Source organism: Phycodurus eques, chromosome 20 (assembly GCF_024500275.1).
Source record: "Phycodurus eques isolate BA_2022a chromosome 20, UOR_Pequ_1.1, whole genome shotgun sequence".
Taxonomy (NCBI): domain Eukaryota; kingdom Metazoa; phylum Chordata; class Actinopteri; order Syngnathiformes; family Syngnathidae; genus Phycodurus; species Phycodurus eques.
Genome location: NC_084544.1, coordinates 8,307,697 through 8,331,567, shown reverse-complemented (window position 1 = coordinate 8,331,567; position 23,871 = coordinate 8,307,697). Strand labels below are relative to the sequence as shown.

Genomic DNA, 23,871 nt, shown 5'->3' with positions numbered 1-23,871 from the left:
TGCCTCTAGCATCCGCTGTCACGCGCACCCTTCCCCCTTTAACGTCCGCATGCTGTCACGTTCGCCTTTCCTCTATATAAGTAGCGTGTCGGCAGGAAATGCTCCCAGTCAGTCAAGCGGAGCGTTCATCAAAGTCACACAACAACATTTACAGATTTTGGAACTCGGCGCACACATAAGGCGCGCCGCATTATAAGGCGCCCTGTCCATTTTGGAGAAAATGTAAGACTTTTAAGTGCGCCTTATGGTCGTGAAAATACAGTAATTGGTCTGAAAATTATTTTGCATTTGCTACAAATTATACATCTTTGTTCATCTATCAACGGCAGTAATATACAGACACGCAGAACAATAAAATGTTGTAACACTAGATGGCAGAATGTACAATAACTCTGTTCATAGAACAGTAATAAAATGTTGTTCAACTCAACAGGTCCAGATTGTTTATTACATTGGGACGAGATCACCTTAATTTCAGTATGCATATTCTAGTGACATTTTTGTTTGGTGTTGTGCCGTGTGATTTTACTCATGTAAAATATGTACCTTGGCACAATAACATTTGGGAAACAGTAGTGTAGTGGTTTACATAATTGAATTTGGTGCAAGCGGCGCGGAATTGAGTCCCCTCACAGCCCCCATTCAGACCAGTGATCCGTTCACGTTGGTGGAGTCCAGCCATGTGACACAAAATGGATGGATGGAGCCCACCTGCTTGGAAATATCTCAGCATGAGGTGTTAAAATCACAATGCCGTCAAGCTGGCATGAATAAAAATGGAGCAGATGAGTTGAGAATGTGGTCAAAGAGCACATAGGGGGTTCGTATCCGACATGCCCCCGGTGCCGACACTGTCAGTAGAGGTTATGTGATTAGAGGGACTCCACTTCCCACCTGGTTCGGGAACGCCTCAGGCACCCCTTACCCCAGGGGGAGAGTCCGCCCACGTTGGCGTGGGGATGATTCCTCGATTCTCTCCTCCACTGCATAGATTCTTGGAGTTAGAATGATATCCCTCATTTCTTGCTTTGAAGTCATTGTGGGATATCTACACATCCATCCATCCCCCCCCCCCCCCCGCCACACACTTTTTTCCTGTGAAGCCCGCCACGCCATCACTAATTCATGGGGCAGCACACATACACATTGTATTTGTATGCATGTGTGTGAGAGGGAGAGAAAGGGAGTGATGTATTATTTAGCATCATGTCAGAGGCGGTTTGATATTGTGCTGATGAGAAAGAATCACAGATGATCACGGACACACGCACGCACGCGCACACACGCCATGTTGAGAAATCATTCTTTTTGTTTCCTCCGTCCTCCTTCACCTTGTTCACTTGCCTTAAGTCCATTTAAAATGACACTGGCCAGCCTACAGCCTGCGAGGGCACCATATTTGGTCATCATTGGATAAAATGTCAACTAATCTCGGAGCGTCTCAGAATGTTCTGAACTCCTGCTTCCGTGCCAGAGTCGTATTGAGCAAAATAAGGCTGAGGGGAGCCTCCGAAACGCCATAGACGGGCTAACGGAAATTAGCATAGATGTTTCAGTAACTATTAAACGACAAAAAACTGCTACTTTACCACACACAGAGCAGCAACACATACAAACAAAGCATACAACAATACTCACTGGCAAATATTCTCTCTCATCTGTGGGAACAATAACTGTCACTGGAGTTCAGTTCGGGGCTTTCTCTGCCTCTTCTTGCTTTTTAATTATTCTGCATGTCTTCTGATAAACCCCAGTGCTGTCTGGCATTATGGTGGCACAACATGCTACTACACTAAAGGTGTCAAATTGTTAACTCGGGACATGCAGAAGTATTAAAAGCATATACCTGTATAATATAATTTTGTTTTTGGTTCTGTTTGGACAGGATTCCACAGAGTCAAGCATCAAATCCACACTATAACATAATTATTTTAAGTTAAGTGGGAGGTAGATTGCGTGTGCCAGGATCGAATGGGTAGTGTGGGTAAAAACGTTTGTAAGAGCCCAACCTGAACTCTAAATACAACCAAGGTTTAAAAGCATACTCAGCGTGTATTTTTAAGTGCCGTGTCATGTTCCTCTTGCGAGGGTGATCAAATCGCGTTATCAGTTGTGGTGACAACACTTGAGTGCGTGCTGGCAAAGACACTCAGTCATGTAATGGATGTGTCCTTTTCACTGACAGGGAGGCACAAAAACAGCATAGACAACTCTTGTGTTTTTTTTTTCTTTTCTTTTCTTTTCAGACCAAAAAAGAATAAGCAAACATCTCTGATGTTGCCTTTTTGGACTTTTGCTCCTGGCGAACATTTTTGTTTGTTGAATATTCAATTTGGACTTCAACTCCACTTCTCAGTACAAATAAGCTTGTTTTCTTGAGATGAAACAAAACAGTCAGCCAAAAACATATTAATATTGGATCTTTTGATCAAAGAATTTGCATGCAACCTTGCTATGAATAAAACATAACCTGTGATGGCAACCCTGCTTTGCTGGCATCCTTGACCTTCTGTGTTAATTGTCAAATTTAATCGAGTAAATTTGATCAGATGCAGTTGATGGACAAAAGTGATGCACAGAATAGCATGCGACCCCATAAGATATCTTGTCTTCCATTATCAGATGCATTGGTTTGGTTTGGAACGTGATTTGTGGCCTTTAAAGTATGATTAGTGTTGGTATGGGCGTTCATGCTGTCATAAAACCTTAATTAACTCTTCAGACAATATTTTGATTATACGGCTGACATTTAAAAACTGTTATACAGGTACAGCATTACACAGCTGGGCTAGGCTCTAGCTCATCAACAACCCTAATGAGGATAAGCGTTATCGAAAATATTATAGATGAATGGCTGGAACACTCAAACCCCAAAAACTGAGCATTGACATTCACTTTTTGCTTGAATCATCAGTGGAATAGGATACACAATTTAATTTGGGCCAACACTTTTGCTCACATCGAAAATGTGTGATTTGCAGATGTAAATAACGGGAGATAAAAGCTGAAATGTTACTATTATGCGAGAAAGGGTGTTATTTATGTGGCAATCGTAGGCTACACATGATTGTGGTCTGCCATAACTGGAGGCTGACTCTTTGTCAATTCCTGTGTTTCCCACAGACGAAGTGACTGATCTCTTTCTTCACCGCAGCGACGTACATATCTCTCACTAGCTGTTTTAGCACACACATCTTGTTTTATTTATCCCCCCTCCTTTTTTCACGTGTTTCTTTCATCTCTTCTTTTATTGCACTGTTACATGCGGCACACCGGCAAACACGCATGAGGCTGTGCACATATACGCGGGTGCGGCTCGGGTCATGCATTTCAAATGAGGGAGAAAATGTCAGCGCTGTCCCTGGAGACAAAACTGGGGGTGTAAAGCCCTTGATGCAAATACGGAGGTGTGTGTCCGTAATGGGAATGTTTGTTCGCCACATATTGCGCCAGGCGGAAAGTACACTTTTAAGTTACATCACAAAAACACAATTTCCCATTGGATTAATGTAGTTGTGGAGTCTAAAGTTTCACCATCATAATACCTTTAATTGTACAGCCAATGTTTTAAGTAGACTTTTAAGATGATTTGCCATATAAGTATAAGCGGGGGTTAATCAATGGGATCTATTATTTCATTTTATACATGAAACATGACCACTCCCTTAAAACAGACTAATGTCAGAAAGGCAAAAAAAGGTGAAAGTGTACAGTAATTATTTGTCTTCACAGAGATTCAGTCACAGGTAAGCTGTTTTAAGGGGTTTTATAACGGACTGGTGTCCTAATGACAGAATGTCCATGTATCAGAGTGACAACATAATAATGTCATTACAGTAAATGGATCTTGCCTTGACAGGACACTGATGATGTCTCACGTCCAAAATCCAATTTGTGTAAGCCTGAGAAAAATGTCTGCAAAATGTACCAAAACATGGTTATCGGTGTGGCACCTTGGTATTTTAATTTAAGTGTAGCAGGCGGCACAAACCAGTTTGATGTGAGCCAGATGATAGATTGACCTCATCTGAATGATGTTCACTACCTTTTGTAAAGGAATCATAGCCAACTTGAAAATGATTTATTGATGCCAAATTCAAGCCTGTCAGATGCTGTCTGACAATATTACAGACTCATTTGGAACTTATGTGTCCGTCTGTCTTGTCCTGTCCTACTCTGGCATATCTTGGCCGGTCTAGTCCAGTTTTGTTTTGGGTCGAATTAGTGTAGTGCGATATGGATAAAATTTTATACACAGTACCAACGCAGTAATTTTCTTTCATTCCGACAACGATATGTAGTGCAATGTGCAATGTTGAACACATTCGTGCGCCTTCAGCAGTGCCGTAAACAAGTATTTGCAGGTGATATAGCTGCAGTTACAGCAACCTTCCTTAAATGTTCATACAATGTTAGTGTAGAGTCCAAGGTGTAGGGCGTCTCAAGTCAGTCTTGTCACACAAAAACTCAGGAACTCATTCTGTCTTGGAGCACATGTGACAGTGGTCATCCGGCAATAATTGGCATCCATTGCACGTGCACACTGCACAGACTTTATTTATTGGCTCAAAAGTGACCCGCGTAAAAAAAAGTTACAGTCGCCTCTGTAGCACGTCATCCCTGCGGCCCGCTCTCGAGGCGTGACTAATCGATTTACGATCAATCCAACTGTTACACTTTGAAACAGTTGGATTAAGCCTTTGTCCATTGGTCATGCCTGGACTGTGAGGCACAAGGATGATGTAATAGAAATGAAATAGAGTGTTATTGTGTTACCGTCTCCATTAGTCTAGCAACAGGGCTAATACTATACCCCACACATCAAAATAACAATTTCAACAATAGAGGTTAATGTCGTACGGTAGATTATTTTAAATTTCGTACAAGATATACATCGTATATCTTGGTGGAAACAAAAACATAACAATGTAGGAGAACAAGGAGTCTCCAGTATTTACTTTTCAATAAGGAGATAAATGTCTTATCCTATCCTCTTGCATTTACTTATGTAAATATAGGAGGATCGATCGCTGTGGAGTGAAGATCGAATAGATGGTTCCATATGAGTGAAGTGATGAAAAACGGATGAATATGTGATTGTTGGATTACGTTTTGATGCATGGATGGATGAGAATTCCCGGTAAGGAGACAAATGTCATCCGGAAGTAGAACTAAAGGCAAAACTCAGCAATGTGCAGACTGTGGAATATAGTATTTATAGCATAGTTATAGTATGTTAGCACGCTTAGTCGTTTCTCGCCACATATCCTCAAATCATGAATATGGATGAGGTCACCATTTTTGCTAGAACCAGCACCTGGTAGTCCAAGGTTTTGATGATGGTTAGATATATATGAATAATGGATGACTGAAGGAATTGATGGATGGGTCAAGTGACTGACTGATTGATGGACGTTGTCATAACTTGAATGTTTGCAAACATCAGTCGACTTTGGCTCGAGTCTATTTTTATGATCCCACTTAAATGTCGACATGTTGAGTCACTCTGTGCACCATTTACTTATTGTTACTTGCAGAAAAAAAGCTTCTCCATTCATAATATGGCCACAAAAATCACCCAAAAATACAGTAAGCTTGTAATTTTGACCTATGAATGTAATGTTTATAGGTTTTGGAGAATGTGTCCTTGCATGCGAGTGTGTATTTGTCACTCAGCTCTCCGGGGGCTTGCCGTGACGTTAGTTTTAATAAGTCACACTGCAGTAAGTCTGCCTATTGGATACCCCCGCACAGATTGACACGCACATACTGAAGCTAGCCAAGCAACGCATGCAACTGATGGTGTTAACGCACACACACACACACACATGTACCGCATTTAGTCCTGGCCCTTACTCCAATAGACAGTTACAAGATACTGTAGGTCTTATGTAAGTGTTTTTACCACAGCAAGACATCAGTAGTTTCAAGAAGAGGAAAGCATTACGTAAAGTCTTCTGACAACCACCGCAGCTGCTGTCACACTTATAATAAACATGAGCGCCCTCGATTAAAAACATACAATTGTTATTTGGAACAAAGAGTGTAAAACAAAATAAAAAATCCTTGAGCGATGAGCCACATGCTGCTTCACCAAGATATTAGCTGATCACGTTTCAAATTGCTTTGGTATAATTCCATTACAACTACGAACTGTAATTTTCTCCATTCAGCCACTATTCGCATAAAACCAGGACTTGAACTTTCGGTAAAGTATTCACCAGAGTTGAACAGACTTCTGCGGGGACACACACACGTGCTGGGCATGTCTCTGCAGTCTCTAATGTGTACATGGCATACTGCTTAATGATTTACACGTCACTTAGCAGCATTAACCTTGGAAAGGCCACCGCCCCGCTGTCAGCGCGCTTGCTGTCACTTTCTTTGAGGACAAGTCAAAGATCTATCTGAAGTGGCTGCTGAAGGGAAGGGGGAAAAAAAACACCCTCCGGCGACCCCTAGGGGCGTCAGTGTTCATTACCGCCTTCACATCAAGCAGAGGGACTCACTTCAAAGGTGACGGTTCTTGGCAGGTGAACTTCAGGAAGGGTTATAAAGTTGTACGTGTCTCTCGCAAGTCTGTAAAGATTCAAGAACAATAGCGACCACGGGTGGGAATCTTGAAGTTTTCCCAATGGTATAGGGGATACAAAATTTGTTCTTGGTCTGGGATACTATATTGTATAATGACACACAACCATTCACATCGACTGTAGGACAATTTCAATTCTTCAATGAACCTAATGTGGGATTTCAGATTGTGGGAGTAAGATGCAGTACCAGGAGACAACCCACGTAAGCATGGGGAGAACATGGAAACTCAACACAAAGAGCCAAGGCCAAGATTTGAACACTAAACGTCAGAACTGGGAGGCAGACCTGCAACCACTATGCTACCGTTCTGCCCAGATTCATAATCAAACGGCCAAATAAAGGAGATCTATTGGACTGCAATGGAATCATGATCCTGTCAGTGTGAAAAATTCCACCGGAGAGGATAAAAGAAGACGTTGAACCTAAACTCCGAGACCAGCAGGCAGCAATCCCGCAGAACAGATCCCGTGCTGACCAGCCTAAGAGCTCCCCCTGCTACATGCTTGACTAAAAGAAGGCCTTGAACTGTGGGTACAAAGAGACAATGTGAAAACGACCAGATGCAAGATAAGACCCCTCTGCCTGGAGAGAACATCAGTAGAGACAGGGCTTCTGATCAATACAAAGAAGACAGAGCTCATGAAGATCAACGCAATTGGCAACATAACAGTCACGCTCAGTGGCGAGCCCATCAGGCAGGCGGACTCATTTGTCTTCCTTGCAAGATGTGACAGAGACATCATAGTCAGGATTGGTGTGCTACAGGCAGCTTTCACCATGCTCTGGGCCACCAGAGAAATTACAACAACAACAAAACTATCTCTTCAGCTCTGCCACCAAGTCAGTTCTGCTGTATGGATGTGAATGTGAATGGATGTCAGCAGAGGACAACAAAATAATAATGCAGCACAATGTTCAGGGTTTTGGCGGACTTGTCACCAGAGGATGAGCTTGTTCAGCAGAGTTCTCGACATGGGGGCGATCGATCTTTTGGCAAATTTGTCGGGGTGTGACTTGTTTTGGCAGCGTTACAGACTGGGTGTGATCAGTTGTTTGCTAACTTGTCAATGGGAGATTGGCTCAGCAAATTTAACGCTGGTGGGGTGTGATTCTTTATTCTCTGAAGTTATCGACAGTGGCTATGATCAGTTATTCCACGAGCTTGTCAATGGGAGGGGAGTTGTTCAGCAGAGTTATTGACATGAGGGGATTGTTAGGCAAAGTTACCAACAGTGGGCACAATCATTCTTCAGTGGAGTTTTCATATTTTCCCCTTGCTTGCTTTGTTTTTTTCCTGGTACCCGGGCTTCCTCCTATCTTTCCAAAACGTGCATGTTAGGTTCATTGAAGACAACATTTTCCATAGGTCTAAATGTGATTGTGAATAGTTCTCTATATATGCACTGCTATTGGCTGCCAAACAGTCCATTTGAGGTTTGACGCGAGACCCGTTTTAAAGTTAAAAACTGGGGTTGTTCTGCAAAATTGTCAGTGGGCCGGTTTGTTCTGTGAAGATTGTGGGTTAGGATAGCTTTGTCATCCATGCAAAGGTGAATCATAAATGGCAAGGTTGTTTTGCAGGTTGTTCGTCAAACTGTTTGACAATTGTTGTTCTGCCAACTTGTTTACGGGAAGTCAAAGTTGGGGGGGGCTTGCTCTCTTTGTAATAGCTTGGTGCACTACCCGAAGGCTTTGCTCCCACGGGTCCTCATGTATTAGCTGATGTCATGTTGCTCTTTAGACAGCAAACTAATCAGCAGAATAAAGAGTACATCTGCTGGATGCAGCCAAGTGCTGCACTCTATTTTGCCTCCATTGCTTCCAGGGCTAAAGTTGCACACAAGCAAACAAATGGCCTTGCAAAGTATGACTTTTTTTGTTCCTATCCTAAAGAGAAGGTACTATGAGGCTAACTTGCGTCAAGGTTGAGCTGTAACACATCCTCTCCATGGGACTGAACATCATAGTGACAATGGCTGATGGAATTCTGACACTAAAGCGAGGAAGACATTGAAATAGGAAAAGAGTGTGTGTATCCGTGTGTATGTGTAGCGCACGAAGAAGTGCCTCGTGCTATTGTTCAGCTCACAAGGGCCGCATTCATTTACTCAGCTCTGTTCAATGTCACATATAGAATCAGATCTTTTGGAAATCTCTTTCTCTCAGCTTTGTGGTGTTCAGTCTCTTAATAAATATTGATTCAGTTTTAGGGACATACTGTAGCTTTCCATCTGCATTCGCTAACCTCATCTGCCTCTGCACTCTCACTTTCCAGATGACACGGGTTTCAAAGTGTGCATGTGTGTGCGTGCGTGTTTCGCACACACAGCGATTTGCCATTGGTTGCAGGCTCCCTCCCCCAATTATCATTCACACCTTTTAATTAATACTGGAGCCTGATATTCACAGGATTCGAACTCACGCCAAGGCGGGAAAGATATTATCACTTACGGAAAGTTGTTTGAGCATTTCCTTGATGTTCTTGATATCCAGCTAAAGGTCCTTAATATTAGCCTGCATATATATCTATTATAACAGGATACATGAAAAAGTCCCATGCACCAAATGCACCAGAAAATCAGTCGTTTTAGTTTCAGTTTGACAGAATTTCAAAAAGTTTCAGTTTTCATAGAAATTAGCCTGTGATACCAGTTTCATCAATCAGCAAAAAATTGGGTGGACATGTACAGGATAGAATAATACGACTCACAAAAACTGCTGTATGATCCATGCACGAATTGGAATAGGAAGTCATTCATTTTGTTTTGGAGCAGCCATTTCGGGGCAAATCCAGGGCTCATGTTTTGGCAAATGCTTACAAGGGAATTTCCGCAAATCACCGCAGCAAGGAGCAGTAAACACACACAAAGTGGAACACGCTTGTCTTGTACACACACACACACACCTACACACACGCACATACACACGGGCTCATTGCCTACATGCAAAGAAGCAAAGTGAAGGTGGACGGCCTCTAATTGGGCCTTTTCGTGCGGCCGTGTGAGCGGTCCGATGGCTGTCATTATGTGCTCATTCACTTACAGACACAAGGAGGGGGTAATCAAATGGAAGTCGGCGCGTTGGGCTAACAACACGGACAATCTCGCTCGCCGTAAATTAGCTAATTGTGTCGGACGGCACCTCCGTCTAAAAAACGATCGACCCATTTCCAGCCATCACTCACGTGTCACCAGATGGTTAAGCTGCAATGTGATTGGATGATTGGCTGTCACTCAGGCGCCATTATTTATTCGTGTCCAGATTTTTCAAACAGGTGGCATTATCTAGCGGCGAGCCTAGATGTATTTATTACAAATGGTGATGCGGTCTGGTATTTTTTTTTCTTTGGACTGCAACTATTATAATTTTGTTATAGTTTACATACATCTATGTATACAGTGCTATTGCTAGGGTTATTATTTTTATTGTATTATTTTGTTGTGAAATGAAATTTTAAATCAGTACAATATATTATCATTAGATTGTCGTTATTTTATCATAAGTATTATATAAATAAGTCACTGATGGTGTAGTGGTGCACTCGCCTGACTTTGGTGCAGGCAGCGGGGGTTCAGTTCCCACTCAGTGACGGTGTGAATGTGAGTGCGAATGGTTGTGCCCTGCGACTGACTGGCGACTAGTTCAGGGTGTAGTCCGCCTTTCGCCCGAAGTCGGCTGGGATAGGCTCCAGCATCCCGTGACCCTAACCAGGATAAGCGGTGTTGAAAATGGATGGATGGATTATATAAATATATCTACAATCATATAATATGTAATAATACTGCTAATATGGCATTTTTTACAGTTATGCTATTACTAATATTAGAAAGATTTTTTATTGTATACTTGGTCAACTATTAGTTGATAGTCCATCCATCCATCCATTTTCTGAGTCGCTTCTCCTCACTAGGGTCGCGTTCGTGCTGGAGCCTATCCCAGCTATCATCGGGCAGGAGGCGGGGTACACCCTGAACTGGTTGCCAGCCAATCGCAAGGCACATACAAACAAACAACCATTCACACTCACATTCACACCTACGGGCAATTTAGAGTGTTCAATTAACGTGCATGTTTTTGGGATGTGGGAGGAAACCGGAGTGCTCGGAGAAAACCCACGCAGGCACGGGGAGAACATGCAAACTCCACACAGGCGGGGCCGGGGATTCAACCCCGGTCCTCAGAACTGTGAGGCAGACGCTCTAACCAGTCGGGCACCGTGCCGCAATTCTGATACCTTAGTGTACTGTTACTTTTATTGGTATTTCTTACGATATATTATTTACTTTATTCTTTGATTTGATTTGCAACACAATATCTACAACGGTGTGGTGGTTAAAATAAAATTAGTAGTATGAATAGTATTTTAGCATTTATTTGATATGTATAACGTAGTCCAAAATTAAGATTTTCAAAATGAATGAGCCATAATAGCAAAATTCATTTATAATGTTTACCATTCATCATGTTGTATTATTTACTTTATATTTCATTTGCAGCACAGTAAATACAACAGAGTGTTGGCTTCATTAGAATGTGTATGATAAATAAATAAATAGATAGATAAATGGCATTAATTTGATATATCATATTCTACGCGGACATTGACATGGTGAGACATTAATAATGAATGAGTTGTAATGGCAAAATTATATATCATTATGAATCATTATATAACTGATTGTTTGGCCTTAGCGAGGTCTTCGAAAGACCAGAAAGTAGTTCAAATGAGTTGGCCTGATTGAAAAAAACAACCTGATACTTTTTTTTGTTTGTTTTGACGATTTTATGTAGCATGTCTTTTTGCAGTACATTTAAATACAGAAACGTGAACTTTAGCCTGTTCTTTATCTGGGCTAAAGTTGCCCGCATTTCTTACCAACTTCTCAAACAGCTAACCCTGTGACAAATTGTTCACACGGCGCGCATAAAACATCAAGTTATCAACATTATAAAGCCAGAGTCCTGGTCGCTGCAGGGATGAAGGTGCAGTTGCTGCGTAATAATAAAGTAAAGACCGTGCGAGATGTTCACAGCTTTTTGCCCCCCGGTCCTTTGTTTGATCTCATCGAGCATTAGCAACACGCTAGCATGGGTCCAAACACATCTTCACAGCTGCCAGATGTCGTCTGATACAACCTCTTTATCCTCCTCCCTTCTGTTGCTGCCCCCATAAATACTGATAATTGCGTTTAATTACACCAGCGCCGAGGTAACCACAATCGAAGCTTTATTAGAGATGTTCATCAACCTGTCTTTGTAAGATTGCACCGGGCCATTGTGTGAAAGTTATTTGCTGACAACGCGGGTTTTCGAAACGCTACTTTGACCTTTACACGCTAGCGTGGCGGGTTAAGTTTAGGCAGATTGGATCGTAACGCTTCGAAGCCAAATATGGATTCATGCAGCCAAAATGAAGGAATAATGCCAAAACAGGATGTTAAACTCAAGTTGATATTGTATTAACGCTGGTTCCAAATGAAAAATAATGCAACCATCATGATAAAATTGTGTAGTACAGCAAACCGAGATAATAAGTAATTGAGGCAATTAAATAACAGTGGTTGACCCCCCCCCCCCCCCCCCACGAAATTGTTTAGAGTTTCCTATATTAATAGTTTAAACTTTAAATACACTGCAAACTGTGATCCCAAAACACTTTTTTTGTAAGCTTCAAAACTAATGGGACTTCTGTCATTTGTTATCTTGCGCTTTTAATAGCCATACAGCACAGCAAAAAACATACACATGCGGCAGACTCCTCGTAACTTCCGCTAACAACCCAGGCTAAACTTAGCTCCCCTCTGACGTGTACATAAACGCCATTACCCAACATCAATAGCAACCCACAGTTATCATTTTTAAGCAGCAAGCCTTGCAGAAGCTATATATTGGTACAAAGTAGCTCCATTTGGTGGATATATCAGATACAAATTTGACAAACTCCAACTTGTCTGTCCTCCTTTTGTTTGACATTTTGTGATCATATTTAAATAGCGGGCTTGTAAGCTAACCCCTCTAAGGCTTTTGGTGGGAAATTTGTTGCATTTTTCTTTAAGCAGTGACTCGCTCGTCGCTGCATTTATCTTCTCATTTAAAAGCCACACATCCAATATGGCCGTTATCTCTTTGAGTGTGTGTATGTGTTTGTGTGTCTGTGTGTGTGTGTGTGTGTGTGTGTCTGTCTGTCTGTTTGTGTGTGTGTGTGTGAGTGAGTGAGTGAGTTCAGTTCATTGTGGGGCATTATAATAATTTGCTTTTGAGCACACATCTGAATGACAGCTCGGCGCATACTTTATTAAAAGTGAAGGGAGGCAGACGTACTCCCACTGTCAATACCGCTAATATATCACAAATATTAGAGCTGAAAGCACTAAATGTCACGTCTTCTGAAAGGAAAAAAATCATTACAAACTTTTGCCGACTGCTGAAAAGTTTTCCAGCGGAGCTTATCAATCTGTTTGAGATGGATGTGTATATTGATGCAAAAGATGTGTGACTAAACCCATCATCATTTCATGATCTCACAATACTCAATAATCAAAAAAGCAGCTACAAAAAAAATCTCTTTATATCTTTCTGAAACCACTTTTCCGAAACAAGTCTGCATTCATTTAAAAAAAAAAAAAAAAGTATTTGTATTGAAAACCGAAGAAAATGATTCACTTAGAATGGTTTTGAGAGATACTTTTAGGGATTGTGGCCATCCTGGAATTGGAAAGGGAGATGGCAGCTATGGAAACAGTTCTCCCGCAATCCCCCCGAGGCTTGGTTCTAGTTAAGCGGCAATGGATGCAACAGTACACGGTTCGTTACGTACCTTGAGTTTAAGTTGTAAGGTTATTTTTCGGTACACATTGAGTACAGTGAGGGAACAAAGTGCAGAACATAAGTGTGTTTATTTTGTGTAAACAGGAACACTCCTAATGACATTTAAAATGAGACAAACAACTGCAAACTGCTCGTCGTAAATTCTCCCCCCAAAATGAAGGAAGGATTCGCTAATGCAGTGATTCCACACCACTCCACAAAAAAACTAAATATCCAAGTCCACTTCATTGTCACCCGCCACTGTCTGAAATTAAAATCGCCGATCAGGACGTACGCTAGCCAAAGGCTAAGCTGCACTGTATTTGTTTGCAACACACCTCTGAACCATACCGAAAACATCTGAATGCTACCGTAATGTATTTGTACACCTCGGGTGAGGGAGCAGCTCTGAGAGGTAGGAAGGGGCCAGGCGGGTGTGGAAGCATTTGAAAGCGAGAAGGAGTACTTTGAACTTGATGCATGGTAGGATGAGAAGGCAGAGAAGGTTCTGGGGCAACGGGGGGGGGGGGGGGGGGGGGGGCATGCCTCTGCAGGGGAAATGTGTGCGTGAGTTGTGAATACATTGGAGTTCAGTGAGCACTTTTGGAGGATGAGCTTTAAACCTTTGACAACACCACAAAAATAAAAAATAAAACAGGAATAAGTATAGTAAATACTACTAACTTTTTAAAGAAGTACAAAACTCAAAGGTGAGGCAACATTGGATTTACTGTATTAGCTGCTTTTTAATTTCTTTTCATTTTTTTTTTTCATTTCCTAGCATGGAAATACCATGAATCCTACCTGTTAGTGTTGCTGTATGCTCTGTTGCTACTCTGTGCGTGGTAGAGTAGCCGTTGTTGGATGGTTTAGTCTGCATAACATTTACAGGAATATTTTTTAAATTTTAGTTTGGTAGTGTGCTTTGAGATTTTTCTAATAAGGCACGATAAAGGTTGAATTGAATAGGAAGGAGGATTGCATGTAAATTTATGGGGAAGTTTCCATTCAGGCAAACTAAACTCAATATTGTTAACCAGATATAGGCAACGTATCAGACGAGCTGCAATGGAAATCCAGTGAGACTGCACTTTAAAACAAAAAGCTAGTCATACATTTTGAAAAATATTAAATTAGAGTGAACTTCAGCAATTTATGAGTCTAACAGTCTCTTTTTTCCCCCTGTAAGATTATTGAAAGAACAGTTGAGGAAATGAACACCCCTAATTTGAATATTCCTCCAAATGTGATACATTTCACGGAAAATGCATTCGAACGGATTTTCTGCTGGATTCATCCGTCACGCGTGTTAAATGGATCTTGCATGCGTTCTTGCGCGTTTTCTTCACATATCTGTTCTGTTGAGGAAAAAAAAAAAACAAGTCGACTCATCCTTAATCCAAGTTGGTGCTGACGGAGGTGCAAAAACTTCTCAAGTCATTGAATCGCCTCTGCTCTTTTTCTTCACATCATCCATCTCACTAAAAGCTGGGGAAAGCATGGGCACCGTTCTTACTTTTCTTCCATCGTTCCTTTATTATTTTTGTTCCCGTAACTGTAATTGCTTATCTAGGGAGAAATACAAGTCCAGGTAAACACTTGCCTGAGTGTGTGCGGTGGGGGTTAGATGACTGCAGCCCGGACACTCCGTATCTATGTGCGTGTGACAAATGCAGATCGGTCTACAGATGGGCCATAAAAGCAGCAGCTTGTAATGAAGCGACTGAGACCGGAATGATGGTTGTGGTGGACTGGAGAGGAGTGCGGGGGGGGGGGTAAGGGGTGAGGAAGTGTGAGGCAGAGATGGAAAGATGGAGGGAGTAATTAGAGAGGAAGAAAAGGTGAAGATAAATAATTGAGGGCGCGCAGCAGTAAACCACCGAGAAAGAGTCTGGCATGGCTGCTGGCGACCGAATAAAGTGTCGTGATGGAACTATGAAATATCCACAATAAACTCACAGATCAAAGACAGATTTACTTTCACAACGTAATGATACAGTGAATCCCCACTTTATCCCAGTTGATGGTGTTCTATATAAAACTTTTTTTATTATTATTTTACTCGTCCCCTCGCTTTAAAGGCATTGCTATTAAAAAAAAAAAAAACACTTCAATTTATTGAAACACGCTTTAAACTACAGTGGAACACCGCATATTAGAAGTCAACATTTGTGAATTGACCTATTCACAGCCTATCCCACATTTTTTTGGGGAAACCCCTGCTGCTTCTTGTTTTTGTTTTCTTTGTAACCAATCCCCTGCTTATTCACAATTTTGTTCGGGGACCTGATCCTCTGCTTATTATAATTTTATCAAAATATAAAAAAATCATGGCAATTATAAAATGAATGTCAATTATTCGTGGATTTTTGCTATTCACCGTTCACTGATCCATATCCCCCACCGATAGCGGGCATCCACTGTATTTCTTTGTGCCTGTCCACACTCTCTCATGCTGTCAAGAAATGGGAGACTATCGTATAACATCACTTTGAGGAAACAAAAACAGTCTTTTGCACTGGTGTCCAAATTAGAACCAAAGTGTGCTTGCTTCAAGTTGTTTATTTGTCATTCCTGGTTGAAGTTTACTGTTAAACATTGCACAGTATATTTAAACGCATAACATTTTCAACCCAAAAACTATAATAACAAAAGGCAAAATTCCGTCAACATTAGCCTAGAAATTTGCGTAGATTTTACAGTAACTTTGCACCATCAAACAGTCAAACACGCAGGGAGCAGTAACACATACAGAGTACACTACAATACTCACAGGCATACTGTATATTCTCTCACTGGAGATGACATTTTTTCTTCTTGCTGCTGAACTCAAGGCATGCAACTCTAAATTTGAACTTGCCTATACAGTATAATGTGAACGCCTGGAAAAAAATATGCAATCTAACAGGGGCGTTGTAGATAAACCGCAATATAGCGGGGGTTCAATGTCTTGTAAGAGAATAGGAATGAGAGAGATCAAACAACTGGAATGAGGGAATGTCATTTCATGGAACCCCGAATGGAAAAAGTGATGAAAGAATGTGGCGATAGCTCGTGTGTGTGTGTGTGTGTGTGTGTGTGTGTGTGTGTGTGTGTGTGTGTGTGTGTGTGTGTGTGTGTGTGTGTGTGTGTGTGGTATTAAAGGTGTCTCTGATAGGACGACAAACCACCACTAGCATCCCAATGCTGCGGGGGTACAAAATCAATAGGCCAACAAGTCGCAACCCGACATCCAATCATCCAGGGGCAGCCACAATGATGGATGACCCTGCATGTCTGCGTTGAGATAAGGGGGTCAGCGAAGGGTCCACAGCGACGGCATTCCCGCTAAAAGACTCCACAGAGAAGCTCGAACTGAACTAATTACTGTCCATAAAAGTATGTAATTTCCTTTTTTCTTTTTTTTTTTTTTTTTTACGTTTTTTTTCTGCAGCCGAGACTCGTTTGGGGGGAAATTTATCCCGGCATTAAGTCAATTACGTCCTCCTTTTCTCCTTTCCAAAAAAGTTTTAAGTGCGGCGGCCCTCATTAGCGGAGTAATGGATGCTATTCATATCGAGGAAGCTTTTCGGGAAAGGATGAGGGACGTCTCGCGCGAGTGATGAGTGTCTCCCTGGCAACAATAGCGAGGCGTCTCGACGTTAAATGAGCGATCTAGAAGTCATTAATTTGCATGATGGCGATCAATCGTCGCCGCCCACTGGCTCCTCAGCGGGGGTGGGGGGTGGGGGGGGTGGTCCTGTACTTACATCTATTACCATGTAATTAAACAACTGTTACATAGTAATTAACCATTGACATGTACATTAATAGTGAAGAATAACACATGCTTTCGTTTATTAAAATCAAGCCCTCAATAGAATAGCTTACATCGAGTACTGAAACGCCATTAAAAAAGGTTCTTTCAATTTAAATAGACCATAAACTTGACTTATTTGTCTTTAAAATCAAATTTCCTCATTGAAATGAATTGAAATGCCATTAATCCATCCCAGCTTCCCCAAAAAGCACCACATTTTGGGAGGGGTTACGTTTAAATCGCTGAAAGTGAATCGGTGACTGTCGCTCTCCTCTTTTTTTTTTTTTATTATTATTTTTTTTTAGTCATTTCACTGTTCGTAACTGAAAAATACATAATTCTAAATTGGGCCATGAGTAAATTATGGTACTACTGTACATGCTAACCTTGCCCGTACTGGAATGACTGAGGCTAACGGCCATGCTCACTGCGGCATGTTTAGAATTAACAAGGTGATAGATGTGAAGTATTCCTGTAAACTAGAAATGGTTAAAAAAAAAAAAAGAAGAAGCTCAAAACAGTTCTCATGACACATCATTGGGCTTCTCTGCACGGTGTGTGCGGCAATCACAGGAACTGAGACAAACTGGCCTTGCTCGTAACAATACAAACGTCAGCATCAAAATGCATCTGTGAACTAGGAATTCTAAAAACAACGCTAACAACAAAGCTACGTGCTTTTCTTAACTGAACGGCTCAACCAAAATTACTGAGACACACTAGCCTTGCTTATATGACACTAATGTTAGCTCTGGTGTCCGTGCTCATTGCAACGTGTTTTGCATTAAGATTCCTCTCAAATCGGAATGCTTATAGTGCTAACAACACAAGTATGCCTCTATTAATGCTGTGTGCTCACCGTACATGCCACAACGGTGTCACTGTTCTACTTCTGTCCTATTGGTGTCTTTAAACTGTCAAAACAAATAAAGAACAAGGGATTTTCCACCATCTATGGATGAGGAAGGCTAATGCTAAAATTGTTCACAACACACAAGTCTGGCTCGAACTAGAAAAGATTGACACTAACGTTAGCCATGGTGTCCGTTCTCGCAGCAACACGTTTGCAATAAGGTGATGTGGTTGGTTTTGAGTGCTGTGGCGATAAGCACAAGCCTTAACCACTAATGCTCCCTCGCAAGAGAGCTTCAGAGATCACCCAGCATCCTCTTTTCTTTCCCCAAAACAACCCATCTGTCTCCCTCCCTGTTGCCCCCTCAATCATCCCCCCACTACACCCCTTCGGCGCCCCGCTGCCCAACCTCCCTAAATCCAATGTGTCTGCACACTTTCATCGTTGTATCAATCATGCTGAAACTGTAAGAGCGGCGCTGGTCCCTGTTCCCCCATCAGTCTCCTGCTTTATAGCTCGTAGCATCCTCCCTCTCTCTCTCTCTCTCTCTCTCTCTCTCTCTCTCTCTCTCTCTCTCTCTCCGATGCACATCTAGCCTACAGAAAGTGTGTATACAGTACGCATCTGCCAGCAACATATGCACCAGTAAATGCATCTTGAGGGAGAAACATTAACTTTAATCTCAGCGCAGCTCCATCTGATAATTTACATCTGATTTGGATACATTTTGAGTTTTGTGGAGTTTTGCAGTGGGGAATGTCATCTTTATACTGTATGGTGTATACAGTAAAAATACATACATACCCCCAGAAACTGCGTCTGTCCGGACTTTGACAATTCAGAACTTTATAATTCAGCTCCCAAAGCTAGCTTCACTTATCTATCCATCCATCCATCCATTATCTGAGCCGCTCCTCCTCACTGGGGTCGGATGCGTGCTGGAGCCTATCCCAGTCAATTAACCTACCATGCATGTTTTTGGGATGTGGGAGGAAACCGGAGTGCCCGGAAAAAACCCACGCAGGGACGGGGAGAACATGCAAAATCCACACAGACGGGGCCGGGGATTGAATCTTAGTCCTCAGAACTGTGAGGCAGACGCTCAGTTAACCTCCGTGCCGCCTAGTTTCACTTAGCGTCATAAAATTCAGTAGGTGTGATTAGACCTCCAAAAAAGTCTGAAGAACCCATACCTGGAAAGACACAGGAAGAATATACGGTACATATATACTCACGGAAAATGCTTTTACCAGGCACCTTTTGAATATTCATATCCCGAAGCCAGATCCATCTTGGAACATGAAACTTGGTAGTTGTCTATTATTAGTAGACCCATAAAAAAGTCCAAAAAGATACAGGAAATCTGCCATTTTGGTTTAAAAAAGACAATATGTCATGTTGGCCATTTTCTGGGTTACTTCAAAGATGGACTCCCTAAGAGAGATTTTGTCCGATTGCGACAAAATTGACCAAATCGCTACTATGTGAAACATTTTAAAAAATAAATAATAATAATTGCTCGTGGGCGGAGAATGGTGGCAAAGTTTGATGACTTTCCATAAATCATTTGAAAAGGAAGTCCCCCACTGCAGCCACTAGTTTCAGACCTACTTTTCCCTCCCCTTCCTATTTTCCCATCTTGATGACATCTGACATCTTTGACTTGCGCCGAGGGATTCTGCTTTTCATAATGGTGCCTGCTCTCAGAAGACCATTTGCATTCAACATATCCTGCACCTTGACAGTGCTGAAATACTTGTCAAGGAGGGGGAAGAAGAGTCAGTTCCGTCCCAGCGACTGCGCTTTCCTCGGCGACTGAATCTAAAAACTTCAATAACATTTCTTGGCATCCGGCCGCTACGACCGGAGAGCACACAAATGCCCTCGCAGGACGTGGTGGTCCGTGCTGGCAGAGACGGCGGGACATGACTGCGGCAAACATCTGCTCGTCTTCACGGGCCTTGACTCCTGTTGGCAGAGTGTGAAAGTCTCACTTCCCACAGGGCCTCATGCATGGCACTTATCAGAACAATCAAGATGAATTGCTAATTATCATTATAATCTTATGCTATACCACCAGGATACACTTGATTTATAACTGCTTCAATTGTAAACATGGTCCAAAAATGTTATTCATTTTTTACCAATTACATTGTAGCAGACATGACACAGTGGCTCCCCACGGTTTGATTAACTGCAGCCTTCGAAGCCGCCCTGCTGTGACACTCCCACAACAAGACGCTTTGGACCCTAAAATAATTAGCAGGTCCCCTCGAAATCTTGGTTTACAGTCATCAAAGAGTCTTTTCTTCGTTTGAACTCACAACAGGCCAAAAGGGACCTGATCGACGATGGGATGCAAATACAGAAACAAGCGATTTGCTTAATATCCAAACGTGCGCGCAAGGCGCCAGGGCGGATTCTCATTTGATGTTTAACCAAGGAAAAATGTCTGTTTTGATATTTCACGAACACTGCAGAATTATTCCAAATGTATGCCTTGATGTCTGTGTCACTGTGTCAACTTTACAAACGCAGCTGTGATATTTTGAGAATTGTTTGTCTTGATTTGACTTCCAGCAGCATGAAATGTGATTTGAATTGTAAGCCAGTTGATTTGCCAAAACTAAAGTATAAACATTCCATGTCCTTGACCTGTGAGTAGAGAGAGTACCGAATTGAGGTTATTTTATATTAATTTATGATTTTAAACCCATTTTATCAAATTTGTAGACAAGATTTAAGATGATGGGAGTGGTCTTCTCAGTCCCTCTTCGACACGCCCGTGGCGCTCGTGGGTTTTCCTGCTCTTGTGTTTTTTCTGTCCTCTTGTCTTGCTGGCAGCTCGCCAGCCGGGCTGACCTTCGGCCACCCCCCCGCCCGCCCTTTCTTTGTTCGGCCACGGCTCGGTAACCGCGGGCCTTGGGTATAGAGACTCGATTTCCCAGCCTCTCCGTGGGCCGCCACTAGGCGATCAGAACAGCTACTGCGAAGGTACGCTTCCAGCCAAGCGGGATAACTCTGAAACTGCTCACTAGCCACGCAAAAAAGGCAGGAAGAGAGATGGTCCTGTTCTCCCAAGAAGGCGTGACGCACAAGAATTTTTCTTCTTCCGCCTCTTTCCTTTTTGTTTGACTTTTCTACATATGTTTTTCTTCTGCAACTAAATATGTCGCCTTGCTTCCTGAGCTACTTCCAGAGAGAGACTACGACCCACCAGCTTGATCCTACGGTCGTGAGTAGACGCGGCAAAACATTTGCCAGACTACAATATTAGTGCCTAATCATTTTGGGGAAATTACTAGCTCCAGACAAAATCTCAACTTTGTCCTCTCTCACTCTCTCTCCCGTCCGCACTGGACGCAGCAAATGCTCACGTTTTACCATTATTAGTGTTATTTTCTTTCTTTAGTTAGAACCCTTTGTGCTTCCCTCTAGATCCCTTGTAGATATTAAATATACTATAACATTCAACTTGGTTGTATTTTGTGTGTGTTCTGAGTTTAAGTAGGCCTCTGTCATCTAGAACTCAAAATATCATAAAGTGTAGCAACCTTCAAATTACGAGACTGATAAAAAGGTTTCTCGTCACTTTCCCTACATTTTATCCACATAAAAAGTGACATGGAGCCCCTTTAATAGGTATCATTAGTTTCATTTTAACAATTTGACTTAAATTTGACTTACGGTAAACCGGATGTAACGCAAGTGTCGCGGCGATCTTATTTTTTTCTCCTAAATTAATTACATTTTTATTTGAATTATATACGCTACAACAATGAACCACCCTTTATTGCAGGGAATAGGTTACAGATAAGGGAACATCTGCAATATAGCAAGACTATGATTAATATTTTTAAACAGTACTTTTAACCCTCCCATATGCTTTAAACATTTAAATGTATTAAAACACACTCTAAATGATTCCTGGGCACTTCTTCTTATGTTCTCACTGTCAAAGAAAGGGAAATGTATAATGTATAACATCACTTTATGGAAATGTAATTGAGACGCTCTTGCTCACACAGATCTTCAAATAATAAGCGTTCTTACTTCAAGCTGTTCCCAGTTGAAATTTAACAATTGAACATTATAAAACACACCAATATCTAACCAAACCATATAATATCGCCTAATATTAGTCGGATAGCTTCATGCTAAGGTATAATGCAGAACTCAATAGATGGGGTAAAGGAAATTAGCATTGATGTATGTAACATTCTGGAAGCGCTGTTTCTCAAAACTGCTTCACATCTGTGTTGCATTGACTTGACCAACTTTTGGAAAGTCCTTTTTACCTCATTGAGTCAAAATGGAAGAGTCCCATCTCCACCAGACTCCAAGTAGTTGCATGTGGATGTGTAGTTGTATATGCAGTGTTTCCGAATACTGCTTCACATCTGTGTTGCACAAAGTGGAACTTTTCCTCGAGCCCAGGAACAATACTTTACAGATAAAAATGCCGGGATTTACTTAATCTATGCTCCTCCGAGTTCCATTCCAGTTGTCAACCACTTGTTAATTGAAATCTATAAACCCTCCAGCGGGATACATTGTCCACATCTATGACCATAAATTTGCAGATGCTCCGCCCGGCTAAACTAACTCCCTCTCTCGTCGTCTCTACCCGCAGAACTTCACAGTACGTCCTGCGGGAACCCCGGCGTCCCACCCAAAGCGGTGCTAAGCGGCGGCAGGCGTTTCGCTGTGGGGGACAGCGTGCGCTACAGCTGCGTGTCCGGCTACGTCCTGGACGGCCACGCCACGCTCACCTGCGTGCTCAATGCCGGGAACATAGCCGTGTGGGACTTCCCCGCTCCCGTCTGCCGAGGTACACGCCGCCGTCCAGCATGCTTGTGTATGCGTTCTTGCGGTTGTATTGAATGAATTGTGAGAAAGGCCGTTCACATGCACGTGTGTGTGCGTGTGTGTGTGTGTGTGTGTGTGTGTGTGTGTGTGTGTGTGTGTGTGTGCGCACGTGCGGGCAAGGGTATCTAGGATTGTTGTCTTTGTTCGTCATGCCACAACTAATTTTACCCATGTTTCATGACACCTTTCCACCAAATTCCATTTGCTTGGCAGCATACACCTTTTGAAGGCCAAAAAGTTGTACAATGTATTGTTTTGATCCAAGGAAAATAATTTTTATAAGAAGATCCTTATTTCTGACAATGGGTTAAATCACCAATAAATCAAGCAACTTTCTGAGGCTAGTCTCTTGCTTTGAACATTCTGAACTCCCGTATCATTGCCAATGTCGTATTGATGGCGTTGATGTAACTCAACTTCCTATAGCAGACTTTCTGCTCTTCTATAGAGAGGGAATCAACAGCACCTCTGCAGGTGACACTCAACCCTAAAATGTAATAATCCAAACCATAATAATAACCCATAATCCCCTAACCCCAAAAGTTTTATTGTAACCCACCTATTTCAACACACCCTAATCACAATCCTAACCACTAACTCCATTCCCTAACTCTAATTCCAACACAAACCCTTTCAACCTTGAATGTTAACTCCTAATCTCTAAATGTAACCCCATGTGCCCAACCCGTAGACCCTTAATACCTAATTTTAACCCAAACGTGTGACGTCAAAACCTAACTCCAATCCAAACCCTAATTCCTACTCCTTACCCCCAACTCTAAACCCTTCATATCAGCACCAACCCTAACCAACATTTACACTAATCCTAACTATAACTCCAAATCATATCCCTAACCCCTAATCATAACCCCATACAACCCAACCCCTAACTCTCACCCCAAACCCAATGATCGGTCAACCCTGATACCAATCACTAATTCCTAATCCT

General features: G+C 42.0%; 1 protein-coding gene across 1 annotated transcript in view; it reads left to right on the top strand.

The window, feature by feature from the left end:
• The window catches only part of csmd3b (CUB and Sushi multiple domains 3b), a 315,636-nt gene that overhangs the window by 100,615 nt on the left and 191,150 nt on the right, over positions 1–23,871 (top strand). Inside the window, exon 4 of the mRNA XM_061664276.1 lies at positions 22,687–22,884. Coding sequence (XP_061520260.1) covers positions 22,687–22,884 — 198 coding nt within the window. The remainder of the gene's footprint in view (positions 1–22,686; positions 22,885–23,871) is intronic.